Source organism: Electrophorus electricus, chromosome 12 (assembly GCF_013358815.1).
Source record: "Electrophorus electricus isolate fEleEle1 chromosome 12, fEleEle1.pri, whole genome shotgun sequence".
NCBI classification, from domain to species: domain Eukaryota; kingdom Metazoa; phylum Chordata; class Actinopteri; order Gymnotiformes; family Gymnotidae; genus Electrophorus; species Electrophorus electricus.
In genome coordinates, this window is record NC_049546.1 from 1448636 (window position 1) to 1466787 (window position 18152).

Below are 18152 nucleotides of genomic sequence, written 5' to 3' on the forward strand. Positions count from 1 at the left end.
TGGAGCTGTCCAGCGCCTACAAGCGGCGGCTGGTACCATCTCTGGCTTGGAGCGCCGAGAGGGTGAGGGAGGAGGCCTCGTGGTAGCGAGTGGGGGTGACCCTGGGAACGCCCGACTGGTGCTGAGCGAGCGCACGGTCCAGTTCGGGTAGTACAGGGGTCAAACATTGAAATGGCTGAGTCGTGGGATATACCATCATGGTGTTGGAGACCCATCAATGAGAGTGCGAAGGTGGAGAGATTTTGATGTTCCCTGCCATGGCGAACAAGGACGCCCTGGACCAGTGCGCGAGCCTCTTCCTGGACGTGACAAGAGCCGGCGGGGAGCGCCGGACCATGGACGGGTCCTCCTCTCCTGGGCGGGAGGACCATTGTCTCGTCGGCTTCGGGGAACACCAGAGCGTAAGGACAGGGAGAAGAGGAGGTATGTACTGTATTCACACATGACAAACACAGCAGCGTTTGAAGGTTTTACAGTTACATGTGTGGTTTTGTTAATCCAGCTATATCCAGTGGATCTGGCGGCAGAAGGTGAGGCCTGGGAGCAAGAGGGAGGCTCTGCAAAAGTACATCCAGCGCACAGATGCGAAGGAGAGTGGACGTCCGTGGACACGCTCCGCGACAGCCTCCCTGTCCCTGCCTGCTTAGACACCAGCGCCCCATCTTTCAGGTGCGTGCATGCATGTGTGTGGATGACCGAGTCACTAAGGGCCTTTGCATGTGACTCCTTCTGGTGCCTGAAATTGCTCCTTGTGTCCGTACGCAGGTGTCTCCAGCCGTCAGAGTTCCAAAGCCAGCAGCTCCGCGTTGGAAGGCTCCAGTGCGCGGCTGGCGTCGGAAGGGTCCAGTGTTCGTCTGCGGGCCGTGGAAGTCACACGGCTGGAGACGGCACAGGAGCCTTCCGAAGCTGATCTGCTGGCTGTGTCCATGGAACTGGACACTGAAGGTGAGTTGTCCTGCTGAATGGACTGAGTGAACTACACAAGTATAAAATTGAAGATCTGTCTTTTTGTTTGTCTTGACTGTAACTTGTTTTGTTGTGATGCATTGTAATGCAGCTATAATGGGAAGGACTTGGAAGCTGTAAGGTAGGTGATGAGATGGTGGCGTTAGAATAGTCTCTATTTCACCCTGCACGGTCATTAATTCATTCTTCACTTAGTCATTCAATCACTAAATGTATGTTAAGCGGTGCTCTTTGTGTTTTTTGGCTAAAACTGTCATCTTCATTTCATCTGCTTATTTCATTAAAATAGTCGCACATAACAACATAGATTTGCTTGACGCTGCTGTCGTCGTTAAGGGGTGGGTTTGGGAGCGGCTCACGCTTCAGTAGCACTCAATGCTCTTAGGCTTCAGTAGCGTTAGATACCTTCAGGCTTCTTGGCTGTGTCAGTCGTCCCCGCAGGCCGACGTGCACCTGTGCTGTGATGTCAAGTGACATCTTTTGCCCTTTTCTAAGCTCACTAATGCCTGTTGTTCCAGCTCCCTCTTCCTCTGCTCCGGAGGTCCCTGCGCCACCCCAGCGCTCCCTGCCGACGGCTGAACCGGAAAAGCAGCCAGTGCCTACTGCTGACGTGAGACCCCAGCAGTGGGCACCCCGCCTTGGTGTTTTTGTGGTAGGTTGAGGAAAACTTCAAGCCCATATTCACGTTTGTTTGTTTGTTTAAGGTGCTTCTGCCCGAGGGCTGGAAGCAGACGCTGCCCAGAGAGCAGCATCAGTGGGTCAGCCGGGCGCTCTTCACCAGAGAGCAGTCTGGGAGGCCGGCGCTGCCCAAGAATCTGAGTCTGTGGTGGTCGACTCCCGGACCCTGGCTGGTATATGCGCAACCTCCGTCTTCGCCCGACGCCTTCTTCCACAGCAGAATGTTCCTGTGGATGCCCTACGGCGTGTACGCATTCAAACTGCTGTGCGCGCAGCCGAGTGCCGTCGGCTGGGCCATAAGCTGCGGGCTGTACAGGACGGTCTTGGACTTCAGCGGCTGGTACTTCATGGCCACTCAGTACGTGGAGTGCCACCGCTGTAAGAAGGTTGCAGGATGTATTGGAGCATCGTGACTTTGACTGCTGTTCCAGCGTGGTCAAGGCAGCTGCCATGTTCCACGAATGGGACCAGCTGGTCTTCAGGCTGGACGTGTGGCACTTCATGCGATGGTTCGTTGCAGGTGTCACCGCGGACGGTCACCAGCTGTACGGCCTCTTCATGGGCCACCTCTGCTTCTGCGTCCAACCAGCTGAGTGAGCAACTCCTTGGGCTCCAGTTGAGGACTACACTAGGCCTGGAGAGTATTCAGGTAATATCCCCTCCCTCTCTCTCTCTCTCATATTCACACACACTTAGCCCTTTTTCCCTCTGTGATGTATTAAACACTTGCATAGGTGAACTCATCGGGATGGAGTATCTGTACTCTCAGACTGGCGTAGTGCTGCATGAGGACCTCGGCAGGGATCCAGACACTCCAGATGGGCTTAGCGATGAGGACCTTCCAGAGCTGGAGGATAAGGGTTTCAAGGATGTGGACATGGAGTTCGATGAGTTTGCGGACCCCGCGTGCTCCGAGCACAGTCTTGCGCCTCTGCCGCCTCTCCATCGCACAGCAGTGGGACCTCATTCTCCGGCTGCCTTGCCGCGGACCTGGCCGAGTCCTCTGTGTCCAGGATGACCAAGAAGATCGTCCCTGATGGCCAGGTTGCTAGCCAGATTCAGGCTTTGTCTGGGGATGAGGAGGATTTAACACAAGTACTAACCAATCCAAAAAAAAAGGGTCTTCAATTATATATGAGAGCAGTAAATGTTTGTGCTTCAGTCAAAAAGTATATTTTTCTTTCTTTTATTTCCAGGAAAGCCTGGGACCTGATGGTGCTCCAGGATACCATCACAGTAAACCTGGCCAACAGTCTGGTGGACCTGCGTCACCAGGCCTTTGTGCCAAAGCAGAGGGTAGACAGCATCGTCGATCTCTGGGACAAACTGCCAGAGTGACAAGGGTGGTGTTGCCTACCCACCGCGTCACAGAGACAGAGTTGTCAAGGGACGGTTTAAAAGCAGCCACTCTAAGACCTCTGCTGTAGCTGGAACAGAGAGTCTGAAGTGGTAATTGACTAATTGATGTGATTAATTTATTCTGTGTTGTGAATGAGCTGTTTAATACTGTATTATACTTCACAAAGTGAATGAGCTGTTTAACACTGTTTTACTTCTCACAAAATTCTGCTTTGTACTTCACAACTTGAACGAGCACTAATTTATTCTGCATTCTGTTGCACAAAGCGAATGGGCACAGATTTAAACCGCTTTAATAAAGTGAATAAATAACTTTTAGACACATTAGAATTTAGATACATTCTTACAAAAATGCACTTGTTATTTTGATTGATATTTTATTGAGCAATAAACAAGTACTATTCAAACAGTTCAGTTTCCTGTGTATAAATGATTTGGTTAAATTAACTTAATTCAATTAAGTCAACTTTGTTCATTTAAGAATAAGATTAATATCCATTTTTAACAATATATATAATAATGGGATATATTTTTTAAAATGCAGAAAAACAATATGAAGATAATAAAATTGACATTCTGTTTAATTTTTGCATGCAATCATAATCATGATTAAAAATGAATATAATTACACAGATTTTAAGAAACCAGTCTAACAGCATAAAACACACAGCTACTTGACATGCATGCTCAACTGCACATGGCTACTTAACATGCAAAACAACGTCAGACCCTCTATCGTCCCGCCTCCTTGCTGGAGAGGTCACAGAGGTCACCTGGGACAGGAATTTGGGCAGATTCTGGTTTCTGGGTGAACCGTAGGTCCGGGAATGGCGCAGATGATATTGGGCACCTCCGGAAGGGCCACGGGGGGCTGAAACGGCTCCAGAGGGGCCCCGGACTGGTCACAGATTGGCCCCCAACCAACTATGTTCATGGCTACAGCCTTGCTGTACCTTACTTCAAATGAGGTTATAACTATTCAGTTGGAACAGCCTACACAGGAAGGTGAAATTAATGACAGTTTTACTAGTTTATGTTTTCAAACAAAATATGTTCTAAATTTTAGACTTAAAAAATGTTCCTGGTCATTAACCTTCAACCTTCAATGGTAAGCACACACAAAAGTATTTTACTTACTGTATTTTTTAAAAACAAAAACCCTAAGTTGGAAGAAAACATTTAACACGACACAAGTATATTTGTGTTTGTACCATGTTTGTCAGATTTGCCAAAATTACACATACCTCTGGCAAAAAACAGAAAAATCACATGACCCATTCACTTTTTTTTACCTCAGTGTGCAGATCCAATCTGCATGTGTTTGTTCAGTGGTGTGTCTGACACCTGCTGAGACAGCACCAGAAGAAACACCTGGACCTCAGCCCCCCATCTTCATCAGCAGCGAGGGAGAGGATGAAGGTCACCTACCTTTCTTGTCTCTCCCAGAAAGCTCCCAGCATCAGTGTGAAGTTCTGAGGGAGGATGAGGGAGAAGAGTCTGAGGATGAGAGCAATGATGATGATGATGATGATGATGACTAGATTCCCCAGGACACGATGTTGCACATCTTTGGCCCAGAAAGCAATTTCTCCATTCGGCTTCCAACAGCTTCCACTGAGGAAGAGGTAGAGTTTGTCAGAGATTCAGCTCTGGACAGCCTGAGCAAAATCCACTGCTGGACTTCCAGTAGAGGGGCGGTCAACTAGCCCTACCTGCACAGGCAGCAGCTTCAGGGTGTCAACTGCTTCTGAAGAAGACAACATAGAAATGAGGCTCATTTGCGACATTCGCTACACCCAAACAAAGCAGGTCAACAGGCGCCCGAGGTCTCCCCGGCCCTTTGACTGCATGGTGCCAGAAAATGGCTGGACAACCCTCTGCTCAGCATGATGGCTTGGAGGGCCGATGCATGCGGTGTCAGCTTTGGCATGGCAGGGGATACTTACACACCATCCAATCTACAATACGCCGCTGTCTCCTGGTGCCTTCAGGACACCTAACTCTGATTTCTCAGTGATGCCAGAGAATTACCAAGCTCAGCACTGCTCCTGACCTGGAAACACTCTCAGAGTTCCTGATGAGGTCAGAGTTCACAACTCCAATGCTGCTCCTGCTGTGGGCCAGAGCTGCAGAAGCCAGACGGAGTAAAGTAGCTCCAGGAAGAGGAGGAGAGAGACGAACTCCTCGAACACCTCTCACAGCTCCGAGAGGGAGAGCAGCCCCAGCAAGATGACAAGACGAGAGAATGAACAGGAATGACAAGTCACTTCACTCAAGGAATAATAATATAAATGTATGATTGTCCTTTTGTAGAAGTAGTAAAGATAAAGTAAAATGTAAGGATTGTTTATCACAGCCTGTGTTTTATTATTGTTGTTGTTGTTTTTGAGGGTCTAGCTAATTTATTATGACAAGAATATAATATATTTAAAATATGTCTGGGACAATCTCATAACACCCAATCTGAGAGGCCTTGTATTATTAATACCAGAACTCTTTTGGCTTGGCTAAAATGACACGCCCTTCTCTAAACCACTCTGTAAGGAGTGGCCTTTGATTGCATAAACTATGAATCCACAGTACCCCTCAGTGACTATATAAGACTCCCCGATTTGGATTTATTAATCATGTATGGCCAACAATGTTATATACATAACAGGCTCAGCACACTCAGTTCTGAGTGAAATCTAAATAGCTATCATCACTGAATTGTTACGAAACCTGCTCCATCTACATTTATGTTAACTTTTCATATCTTGTTGTTTCAATCATTCATGAAATTATTATATCCATGCCTTGACCCTTTTTTTCTAGTGTTTGCATATTAACCTTTATACATGTATTACTTAGTGACCACCTCCTCATCTCAAGTATAACTAACAGGAAGATTATTTGAATTATTAATACTAGTACAGTACAATATGTGTGTTCAAGTTCAAGTTCAAGAGGTTTTATTGTCATTTCAGCTATATACAAGTACACAACAAAAACGAGACAATGTTCCTCCAGGACCATGGTGCAACATAAAAACAACAATGCAACAGACAACATGCTACACAAGTGCAAACAGTCCAATATAGTGCAAAAATGTCATTAAATAAACATTAAATAAACAATAATAAATACAAAATGAGTAGACAGTGCAATTTAGTACAGTACACAGTACTGGGGATATGTAAAACGAGTTGTGCATAGCAATCAGTGATATGCTACCCTGAACATAGCAGTCACCGGTAGCAGCCAGAACAGTTCAGAGTACAGTGCTGGTTAAGTACAGTACTCTAGCAGCAAGCAGGATAATGTGCAAGACTGCAACAGAAGTGCATAGTTTATTTGTGTGAGGTTTGACTTCAGCACTAGTCCAATGCAAAACAATGTGTGAGTGTGTGTATAGATATGTATGTATGTATGTATGTATGTATGTACGTACGTACGTACGTGTGTGTGTGTGTGTGTGTGTGACTATCTATAAGCATGTATAGAAGTGCCCATTTTGGAATCTGAATTGGAATTGGAGTTAGCCAGAGTTCAGGAGTCTGATGGCTTCTGGGAAGAAGCTGTTGCACAGTCTGGAGGTGCGGGACTGGATGCTGCGGTACCTTCTTCCAGATGGCAAAAGGGTGAACAGTTCATGTGAGGGGTGTGTGGGGTCTTTCACAATGTTGGTGGCTTTCCGGATGCAGCATGTTATGTAGATGTTCGTGATGGAGGGAAGAGAGACCCCAATGATCTTCTCAGCTGTTCTCACTATTCTTTGGAGGGTCTTGCAGTCAAAGGTGGTGCAGTTCCCAAACCAGGTAATGATGCAGCTGCTCAGGATGCTCTCTACAGTACCTCTGTAGAAGGTAGTGAGGATGGGTGATGGGAGATGGGCTTCCCTCAGCTTCCGAAGGAAGTATAGATGTTGCTGGGCTCTCTTGGTGATGGAACTGGTGTTCAGGGTCCAGGTGAGGTTCTCCGCTATGTGAACACCAAGGAACTTGATGTTCTTGACGATCTCCACTGAGGAGCCGTTGATGGCAAGCGGGGAGTGATCTCGCCTTGCTCTCCTGAAGGTGGTGCAGTTCCCAAACCAGGTAATGATGCAGCTGCTCAGGATGCTCTCTACAGTACCTCTGTAGAAGGTAGTGAGGATGGGTGATGGGAGATGGGCTTCCCTCAGCTTCCGAAGGAAGTATAGATGTTGCTGGGCTCTCTTGGTGATGGAACTGGTGTTCAGGGTCCAGGTGAGGTTCTCCGCTATGTGAACACCAAGGAACTTGATGTTCTTGACGATCTCCACTGAGGAGCCGTTGATGGCAAGCGGGGAGTGATCTCGCCTTGCTCTCCTGAAGTCAACAACCATTTCTTTTGTCTTGTCAACATTCAGATGCAGGTTGTTGACCTTACACCAGCTCACCAGTTCTCGCACCTCCTCTCTGTATGCTGACTCATTGTCTTTGTTGATGAGACCCACCACGGTCGTGTCATCGGCGAACTTGATGATGTGATTCAAACTGTGCATCGCTGCACAGTCATGAGTCAGCAATGTGAACAGCAGAGGGCTGAGTACGCATTCTTGATGAGAATGTAACTGCTTTCTTATATATAATTGTGTGCTTTATATTACTTATAAGAACATCTGCACTCTGTCTAAATATGGGGAGCAAATGGCTCAGGTGAATTAAGGTTCCTGACCCCACCTGTTATAGTTTAATAGACATGTCTCATAACCTAATACCACTACCTCCTTGTTTTATCCCCCTTTCTCTTCTTTTTTCCCGTTAAAAACGCTGGAGACGAGACAAAGAAACATGAATATGCATGAGTCAACCTATGGCTAATTAGCCTCGCTCCACCTACCAGGAGTCAGTGGTTATAAACATCGACGCTCAGAAACAAAGGCTGGGAGAAGGAAGGAGGTGAAAGTGATTAAAAGTGAGGAAAGTCGGATCCAGAAAAGAAGAAGTTTGGACCTCTCATGAGAAGAATTAAGTATTTAGCATAGTGTCTTATTTTATGTCCGTCTGATGTCAAGTGTGTTAGTCTGTCGTGACCCGTTTAATTTGCGTTCCACTACTCTGTCAACGTAGTCGAATCTTTGTTTTGCATCGTTGGGAAAGTTATTAATCCTGTTTGGCAACAGTAATTGGTACTAATTAGTCAACCTTAGATTTCTACCAAACTAGGTCTAGAATATGTTCTCGCGTTGACACCTGCGAAGTCAAGGAAGTGTCCATATCAGCTCTACAGTCTCAGTGAAGCTCAGGCTCATCGATTTGGGACAAACTTTGGTACGGGGTCGTCGGCAGCGCACGGGAGCGTCGGGATCACGTGTCATTTCCACCTCCTAAATTTCACTGTCCCCTTTTGTGCAGAAGGATCGGCCAAACTGACAACTGTTCCTGGAAACTGCCGTAAGAACTATATTTGTTCCATTCATACGCTCTCTCGGGGTGTCTATAGCGAGCTGCATTTCCTAGAGCTGATTCTGTCCAGGTCAATATTTCCTCCCTGCGTTAGTCTATATAACAGGAATAGGAATGTCCTTCCCTTTAGGCCGTCCTCCGGGAGCTTTTTGGGATAAGCTGGTCTTGGCTGAGTTAGCACCATAACTAAACACTTGTGTGGCTTGTGCAGACGTTCTCCCCTCTGATCTCAGTTCTGTTCTTTGTGTTAGTTTATTATTTGATTTCTTTTCTCCTTCCGTTGTCACTCGTTAGGTATTCTACGCCTGAGCCAAGTACGTCATACTAATTTGTAACACCTGTTTAACCACGTCAGTAACTTGTTTATCATTAATCAATAAACTTCTCATTTATTCAACAAGTTGGTCATCGTGGCAACTATTTGAAGCAATGGAATTCGGTCACTGCACAAGATATGATCTAATTTAAGAATGATACTGATCTGGTGTTAATAAACCTACAGTACTTTACAAACGTTAGTTGATGTGTTTTCCCTTTTAGTGGTGGTGCTGCTTTTGAGCAATTCATAAAATTATGCATTTTTGCTACACTTTAATCACAATATAAATGCTTTTATTTATATATATATATATATATATGTATGTGTGTGTGTATATATAATTTTTTATTTATTTTTTTTAATTAAATAAAGACGCTAATATAAATGGGAGTTGTAGCTTGGTGGTTAAGGTGCTTGACTAGTAATCAGGTTACCAGTTCAAGTCTCAGTGCCAAGTTGCCACTGTCAGGCCTCTGAGCAAACTATATGTATTATTCTTTTTTTCCTATTTTAACTCCATTACACCTGTCTATGATGACTAGAAAATGGTGAAACCCCTCTCAGGTACTCAGGAGTGGTCCAGTGGTCCAGTAAAGTCAAGCTGTAGGAAGTCCCAGGAGCCCTTTGGAAGTACTGGCTTGCTCAGCTGATAGATGCAGAATCCAGCCATGCACCAGCAGTTATCAGATGACACACCTGATGACCAGAAATACAGAAATAATCTTGTTTTCTCTGCTAAGGCAGGGTCATATTCGTAGTACAGTTTAATGATTGTTTTTTGAAGTGTCTCTGACTACTTATCTCATGACTAGACTTCGAGTAACCGTGACAATACTCTCCCTTGGACACACACAGGTACAGGTGGCATTACTTCAGATTTAGAGTAGTAGGTTTGTTTGTGCTGTTGGACATCTTATTTAGATGTCAGGGCTGGCCCATTTTAGCTACCTTAGCAAACTGATGTGCCATATAGCTCTTATCATGCATGATGGGATGTTTAGTTATGTGTGCCTGCACCTTTGACATGTTTATGGTTTTGAATGTATCCCAGATTGCTATAATGATCTCAAAATGGTTGATGGGTTTCCTTGTTGTGGTGAAGTGCTTGTTCTTTTGCTAATGTGTCATAAGGTCACAGCCAACCTGGACTGCTTCAAGAAGTGCCACAAGATCAACTCCAAATGTATTTGTATAAAGCATTTTTATACCACATGTCACAAAGCAGCTTTACAGAGATCATATGTACATAGAATCCAGTTCCAAGCCCCTAATGAACAAGCCAAGGCGACAGTGGCAAGGAAAAACTCCCAGAGAGCAGAAGGAAGAAACCTTGAGAGGAACCAGGATCAGAAGGGGAACCCATCCTCCTCTGGTTGACACTGGATGGCAAATAGCGCAAAATAAATAAAAGTTGCTTATACCTTTAACATGCTTTAAAACGTATGAAGAAGAAGAAGCAGCTAACAAACCAAATGGAATGACCAACATATTTGGCAAAAATACTGGACTTATTCAGTTTGTAGTCCACACATTCTGGCAAGAGAGCCAATGGCAGTGGTTATGAGCCAATCAAGTATGGAAGGTCCCTGCTGGTCAGAGCAGTCTGGTCTGGTAAATGAGCCAATCCGGTATAGCTGGAGGGTTGCTGCTGGACAGACACATCTGATGGACATGCAGATGAGCTAATCAGGTACAGCTGGAGGGTCCATGTTGGTCAGACCCACGAGCAAACAACCAGGGACTCTTCTTGCATCAGTAGATGACGGGCTGTGCAGCTCAGCAGAAAAAAAAACACATGGAATTCATTAGCTCCGTTTGGAATACACTGGACAGTTTTGTATGAATTTAGAAGTTATCCCTCCTTGTAACAGAGCAAACAGAGGCAGGACATGCTGAGAAGAGCGATTTTTGATATATAACAAGTAAATAAATGAGGTCTGTGACTGTTTTTTAGAGCATCTATTTCATTTATTGGTCACTATTGGTGCTGGGGAAGGGAAGAAGCTTTCCTTCTTTGGGTAGGAATAGGACACAAATTTGTATACAATTTTTTAATTATATTTGTTATTATTATATTAGAACTTTGTAAGACAAACATACTCAATAACTTATTAACGTTATGTGTGATTAACTCCCACAGACTTTTTGATTCATGATTTGTCATTTTTTTCACCCAATCACTGCAAGAAAGTCGAGATATTGTCCCTTCCTTAATCTCCCAGCTTTCTGGATCTTCTGCAAACACAGCACAACAAACTGGTGGGATTTTTATCCCAATAATAAATGCTGTTGTTTCTTCAACAGGAAAGACCTTAACCTCTGGAGACCACATGAAGTCTCTTCTATACTGACATATGTGAATATCTTTCAGTTTAGCACATATGGCTTTGATATTATTCTGTAATTCATTACGATCCATATCCTTGCCACAACCAACTACTTTTCTGGTTTTGTCATCGATGCCAATGAACAGGAATCCACCGCTTGAGTTCGCGAAAGCGGAGAGGTACCGGGGAAGCGTTTCTTTGAGCCTTTCTTTGAGCTTTTTTTCACTGCAAAAACTTTTGAACTCAACATACATATCTTCACCAAATTCTAAAGTCTGATCTAGGGAAACTCTTGCCTCTATATAGAACAAATTAGCTTTCTTATAATTATTCTCCATTACTTCAACTGTCTTCATGATTGTCTGTCTATCAAAGAAATCTTTTGCTGCATGGGGTAATATGGCCCGAGTAAATGTTCGAGATCTTTCAAAAAGGCCACTGGTAACACTGCAAATGTGTGCTCGCCCCTCAACTGGATTCCATGGCCATATCTCAGTGAGTAGAATATGTTGTTGCTGTTTGAACTGAATGAAATCTTCAATTCGTGCAGGATAAATCAAGGTGTTTAAACACTGTTCTAGATCTTGACCGATGCCATGTTCATTGTAACTGTAGTTGGTATTGGTAATGTTACAAATGAGCACCCCACCTTTAGAATTTAAAATAGCACAGATGTATATCTGGAAAGCTCTCTTTTCTGCTTCCCTCTTCTGTTTATCCATTTTATTTCTTGCTTCTTCGCCAAATGTTGTGCTTTTAGGCAAAATTTTATAGGCCTGAGGAATTAAAAATATTGCCTTTATTTACCATTAGATTTATTTTCAGTTTTTCTAGCTTCTATAATTTCTTAGTGTTTTTAAACTAAAGGAAACATTTGTCATATGCCTAACATGTTACTACAGGAAGAGCAAGGAGAAGACGCATTGTTCAAGTGTGATGCAGATATCCTGGTTTGTGTCCTGAAGTACCAGGTTTCTATACCTGTTGAGGCTTGAACATTAACAGATCCGGAAGCTCCATGGAAAAACCCAAGTAGATCTGTGAAAAGGAAGCAAAGAAATTCACAAATTACCTTTTAAGTTAGGGCTCAGCCCGTAGACTAATGTCTGGAAGCGCCGAGATAAAGGAAACTGACACCGACACAAAGCCCAAATACGTTTTAACCAGTTTACCTCAAATGATGGAGCATAACGCAAATAAAAAAACACTTAAAAAGTTAACCAAAAGTGTATGGCATCAGGATGAGCTAAGGACAACACAACAAACAAAAAAAACTACTACCCCGATTTGCTCTTCATCGAGAACTCATTCAAGTAAAGAAAACAAAAACAGCTCTTTCGGACTCTTACCGGAAAGAAGAGTAAGATGTTTTCTGTTTCTTAAGGATCTAAACTTTTTAACAACAGTGACAAAGTCAGTGTGTCTTATCTTAATAAGAAAACGCAATTCACTGATTTCCGGGATGAAACGTCACAGCAGTCAATGATATACATCGCCAGCCAGTGTTCCTATTAATACGACACTTTACACCACCATTATTGCATTTATTCTGGATATCCACTTAATCCAGTTAATTACTGTATCGATCTAATATAATGTTAATGTAACGTTTTCAAACCATTTATAGGAAACTTAAAAAATTAAGACATTGTTGATAATGAACAAAACTAGATAATTCCAGTGAACTGTATAAGATCAAGAATATACATGTTCCCATGTTGTTTATAACATTGTAATTTTATTGTTTATTTCTGCTTGTGCCCACAATATTCTAAATCTGTCACGGACTGCTCCGTTCCATTCTAGTCACGTGGTTCGGCCCGCCGCGTGCAGTGGGAAGTCTTTGTTGTTGTTTTATTTGTAGCCACGCCCTCCTTGTTGGCAGACACCTGCACATGGTTTAGTGTTTGTCTGTATGTGTTTAAACACCTGCTGCTGTGTGCAGTATTGTCGGTCATTGTTCATGTTCACATCGTCAATGTTCGTCGTTTACGTTACGTGTGAGTGCCGTTGTCTTCTTCGTTTGTTAATAAATGTCTGTCGACGCCAATCGAGTCTGCGCGACCTGTTCCTCACCTTAAGGCACTCGGGCCGTTACAAAATCGTGAATAAAACATCAGTTTTTGTTGTCTAGTTTATAACATTTCCATCTATACTGTGTAAGTTGATACAGGGGGAAAAATGAATATATGCGATAAAATTTTGACTGGCACCATAAAAAAAGATACAACCTACTGTCAAAACTATTGTAAAACAGTGTTGGATGTTTTTTTTTTTTTTTTTTTTTTTTTCATGATCAGTACATTCAGTATTAAGTGGCTATCCAAGATCAATACACATCACTTTCAACATGACACTAGTTGGCTAAGCCAAAACTCATAAACCAAAAGACAACAAACAGAAGACACCACAATTTATACCACATGTCACAAAGCAGCTTTACAGAGATCATATATACATAGAATCCAGTTCCAAGCCCCTAATGAACAAGCCAAGGCCTGACCTACCAGCAGCTGTGTGTGGGAGAAGTGACACAAGAAGCCACACAAGAAGCATTTCTGCAGTCCATCTTTTTCCAGTCAATCTGAAACTGTCCCACATACAGATGGAATGTCGTAGTAGAGGAAATGCATGCACACCCAGAAAACAGAAGGAGATAACACGCGAAACAAACAGGAGATGGACAACATAGAGATGACATAAAAACAACACACTCAGTGGAACATAACTGGCTAACCACTGAGCTACCACTGCCCTGTAGATTACATAGTCTAAACAAATTGTGCTTCTTGTTTATATAATTTAATTTATTTCAAGAATTTTGTTTTCTAGGATTGACTGTCCATTTTTCTAAACTTGACTGTCCATTAGTAAAAGTTTGCCTTGATAAAGTTTTTTTGTGTGAAAGATAGTGTAGTACAGATGAATGGATATGTTTTGGCCATATTGAATACTGTTCTGTGCAGCTGAGACTTTTCTGGGGTTTTTTGGGTTTTTTTGCCTTTTTTGGTTATAGTTTGTAATACATTTTTTACTTGCACACATGAAACTTGATATATTGCTACTCCATGAAGCTTGATATGTAATATAAAGTCATTGTTCAGTCACATTTTATTTCAGTCCATCTAAGATTTGGTGAAAGTAGAGTGATACGTGTGGAGGATGGGACACTGTAGCAGTTTTGGTCTTTCAAAAACTGGTCACATTTCCACTAAATCAAGTTTCCAAGAAATTGTATTTCACAGTCTTCCTGTGCTCATAGTTGAGAGCATGCTGGGAGAAAACATCTGCATTTTCTTTGGCTGCCTCTCCCTCCGTGGCCTGTCCACCTCATTTTGCATTTCACCACTATGTCCCTCTGGTAAACTGGTATTTAAATTCATTATTGGAATCAGTCATCTTGCTCACTTCCCCAGCAGGTTCAGACACTCTAAATGCAGCTGCAATAGTGGCATGTGGCCTAACAGCAATAGGCTTTGTAGAGAGGTTCAATGGCCTAACAGGAATAAATCCGTTACACATTGTTTCTCATGTTCTGGCCAATCAACCCATCTGGAAACCTTTGGGAGGGCAAATGTTCAGCTAATGCTGTATATGGGATACCCTTGGGTCCTCTGTATGTTTTATATCTCAGATTTATTTCCTTACCAAGGGGGATCACATCCTTATCATGTCTTGCAAACCTTACAGTGCCAGTTTTACCCTACATTTGGTTCTCATCGATTTTCACTAAAGATAGCAATGCTGAGTTCCATGCAGGGTGACACTGCTTCACTCTGAGGATGAACTGCTTACCATATGAGGTCTGCAAATGTTGCTTAGAACAAATGAGGGCATGAGGCCCCTGAGCAAGGCCCTTAACCCTCAATTGCTCAAGTTGCATTCAGTAACAATTCAGTAACAAGTAAGTCGCTTTGGACATTTAGTGTCAGCTAAATGTAAAATGAAATTGTACCAATAAGTATGGGGACATTTGTCCAGTATTCTGTTTCTGGAACAACAAACGGTGGGACAACAGAGTTGAAGAGTTGGAGGCCAATGTTCAGCACACAGTAAAATGGCAACTGCTGGTCTGCTGATCCTTCTATGGGCCCATTGGTGGGGACTCACTGAACAAAGCTGGGGGTGTTTGTTCCAAAACATATAAGTGATTGTTGTGACATGATATCCTGAATAAATGAGGGCCTGACACACAGTTCCATTCACCACCACATCTCCTTCATTACTAGGGCCCACAAGTGCTGTGTCATTACAGTTTTGAGTGACAGTTGCATGAAACATTTCACTGACAACCCATGGTTGCCCCAGTTCCAGGCATTTAAAGGCTGCTTAGTCTCATTGACACTCAATGCATGGCCTTGCTTCTGTCCTGCCAAAATAGCCTAGCAATAGCGAGCAACATAACCGATTTTCCCACACCGGTAACAGATAAAATCTAACTTGTTTTTAATAAAATGTAGCGGCTCCTTGTGCTCTACTACTGGACTATTGGGTTTAGCTAACTTAGCCTTCAGTTGCTGTTCTTGGTTTAATGCCAGTTTCTTTACAAGCTCAGTGAGTTCTGTAAAATCTGGGTTTTGTTTACCAGTGTGCTCAGGACTGAAGAATCAACTTATGGTCGGGGGAAGGGTAACCCATCCACCATCTGAAGCTGCCCGTAGCCTGGGCAGAACTTTGGACAACCAGTTGTCATTCTCAACTCATGTTTCTAATCTAACCCAGTCTTGCACATTTCTCCTTTGTAACATACGAAGGATTCGGCCCTTTCTCTCACAGGAAGCTAGCCAGGTGCTTGTGCAGTCTCTTGTGATCTGAAGGCTAGACTACTGCAACTTGCTCTTGCTTGTATTCTTCTAAGAGCCATCAGACCTCTACAACTTGTCCAGAATGCAGCAGCATGACTGGTCTTCAGTCTTCAGAAGTTGACACGTTACTCCACTCCTGCGCTCCCTTCACTGGCTTCTAGTAGCTGCACGCATCTGATTTAAAATCTTGATGCTTGCCTACAAAGCCAAAAATGGACCAGCCCCTCCATACGAGGTCAATGGTTTAAAGCCTGATCCGTACCTCGAGTACTTCAAACCTCAAGTATGGCTTGGCTTGAAATACCATGCTTAAAGTCCCATGGAAGACAAACATCGACTATTTTCTGTCCTGGCTCCTAGATGGTGGAATGAACTTTCGTTTGTTGTCTGGACAGCAGTGTCCCTTGCAGTCTTAAAACAGACTGAAGACCCATCTATTCAAGGAATATTTAAATGACCACTGACCCTGCTCCTATATTGACTAACTGAAACCAGTACTTATTGTATGGTATTGTTTATTATACTGATGTTGTCTAACAAACTCTAGTACTTATTGTTTATTACACTTATCATAGATAGACCTTATGTATTTTGTACCTTTAGGCATCAGCATTGATCCCTATATTTCCACAGTATTCTAGTACAATAAGAGTGTCTGCTAAATGCCGTAAATGTAAATATTCGTATAGTATTGCATGTAGCTGTACCTGCTTATGATAAATGGCATTATTAGTGTTAGTTTGAAATAGTTAAAGCAGTTTTTTAGTCAGCTTTTGTCAGCTTTCATTCACAGTAAGTCATTCAGCAGATTTTTGGGCAGTTGTTTTCTCACAGTTTCTTGGGTGACAAAATGAGTACTAGTCAGATGATATAAGTATAGAGGGGAGTTGTACAAGAAATGAGTCAGTCTTTCCTGACATAATTACCAGTCATAACATATTGAATAATGTTTTGACAATATGAAATCCTCAATAATCCATTCTTGAACATCATGGCAAAAAATACCAGTTGTTTACTGATAATATTTCTTTCATGCTCTGTGACGAGGGAGGCGAGGTCGGATGCAGAGATGAACCGTGTTGCACACACAGACGTTTATTTAGCACATGTAACCAAATGAGCACATCGAAACACACCAATAAACACTAAGGACTAAACAGGACTTTATATACATACACATAACAACATAAAACGAGGAACAGGTGTGAGACAGAGGAAGGGTGTGATCCTGTATACAAACACACACACACACACACACACACACACACACACACACACACACACACACACAGAGTGAGGCATCTGGGAAGTGGGGTCCATGCTGTGACTTGCTCACTCTGGTTTATTCAATATTCAAAATTTAATATTAATAATTTAAAAAGCCCTAATTTGAAATAATGAGTAGTCCCTCAGCATGAATCGAGATATTAAAAAACAATTAAATACATAATTAAAAAGAAATGAGAGGAGAAGAGATGATTGGAGAGGAGAAGAGAAGAAGTACCAGAGGAGAGGAAGAAAGACATGGAGAACAGAGGAGAAGAGAGACCCAGAGATGAGAGGAGGAGGAAGAGAGAGAAGAGATGAGTGGAGAACAGAGGAGAAGAAAATATGTGACTGGAAAGGAGATTAGAATATATGCCCAGAGGAGAGAGGGCTGGAGAGGAGGAGATGAGTGGAGGTTAAAATGAGAGGAAGGCAGAGCAGATGTCCCTGATGTCCACCCATGTGTACTTAAGTAAATAAAATGTGTTAGTAAATAAAAACATCAATTTCCTAAACCTTGGTTACCATATGTCGACATTCATATAACAATACATAGATTTCTGGTTATATGAGTATCATTATACTTTATTAGTCCCTTAATAATAATAATAATAATAATAATAATAATAATAATAATTTAATCACAGGAGTTAGAGATTTGGTACCCCCATCTTTGCTGTACCATACTTCACATGAGGTTATTTTGATAGCCAATATTTTGATATTATTTAACTCATTTTTGATCTTGAGAAATCTTTATAATAAACTGAAATATATCTGAATATATATTTGCCTGAGTGATGTCTTTTAAAGAAAAGGCAAATTCTCAACATGTCCTGTCACTCGGGAATTTTGTGTTCTTGGCCCAGTATGTGTAGTCCAAACCCTACTATAGGAAAGATGCTTCGTTATAAGACACACGGGTTTATATTGAACTGAGAATATCCTCAATCATGTATTTATTAAAATAATAATGTTTTTCCTCATTGACATTTACATCCCATTCACATTCACAGCAATAATC

The 18152-nt window shown here is 42.6% G+C and overlaps 1 protein-coding gene and 1 long non-coding RNA gene across 3 annotated transcripts; one reads left to right on the forward strand and one right to left on the reverse strand.

Annotated features, from left to right (window-relative positions):
* Positions 1–829: 829 nt before the first annotated feature.
* LOC113590210 lies at positions 830–1852 on the forward strand. Its single transcript, XR_003412076.2, has 4 exons — positions 830–945; positions 1058–1087; positions 1485–1576; positions 1671–1852. It is a non-coding gene; the product is annotated as an uncharacterized LOC113590210 (long non-coding RNA).
* An 8060-nt stretch (positions 1853–9912) lies between these two features.
* Positions 9913–13652, reverse strand: LOC113590202 (protein SLFN14-like). Of its 2 annotated transcripts, none has more exons than XM_027030236.2 (3): positions 13565–13652; positions 12039–12095; positions 9913–11833 (listed from the first exon to the last, which is right to left on the reverse strand). In XM_027030236.2, exons 2-3 carry the CDS (start codon positions 12075–12077, stop codon positions 10709–10711), a joined length of 1164 nt encoding a protein of 387 aa, XP_026886037.2. In that variant the 5' UTR covers positions 12078–12095; positions 13565–13652; the 3' UTR covers positions 9913–10708. The 2 variants fall into 2 exon arrangements, with proteins under 2 accessions (XP_026886037.2, XP_026886036.2); XM_027030235.2 differs by lacking the exon at positions 13565–13652 and adding an exon at positions 12407–12518.
* Between the last annotated feature and the right edge of the window lie 4500 nt (positions 13653–18152).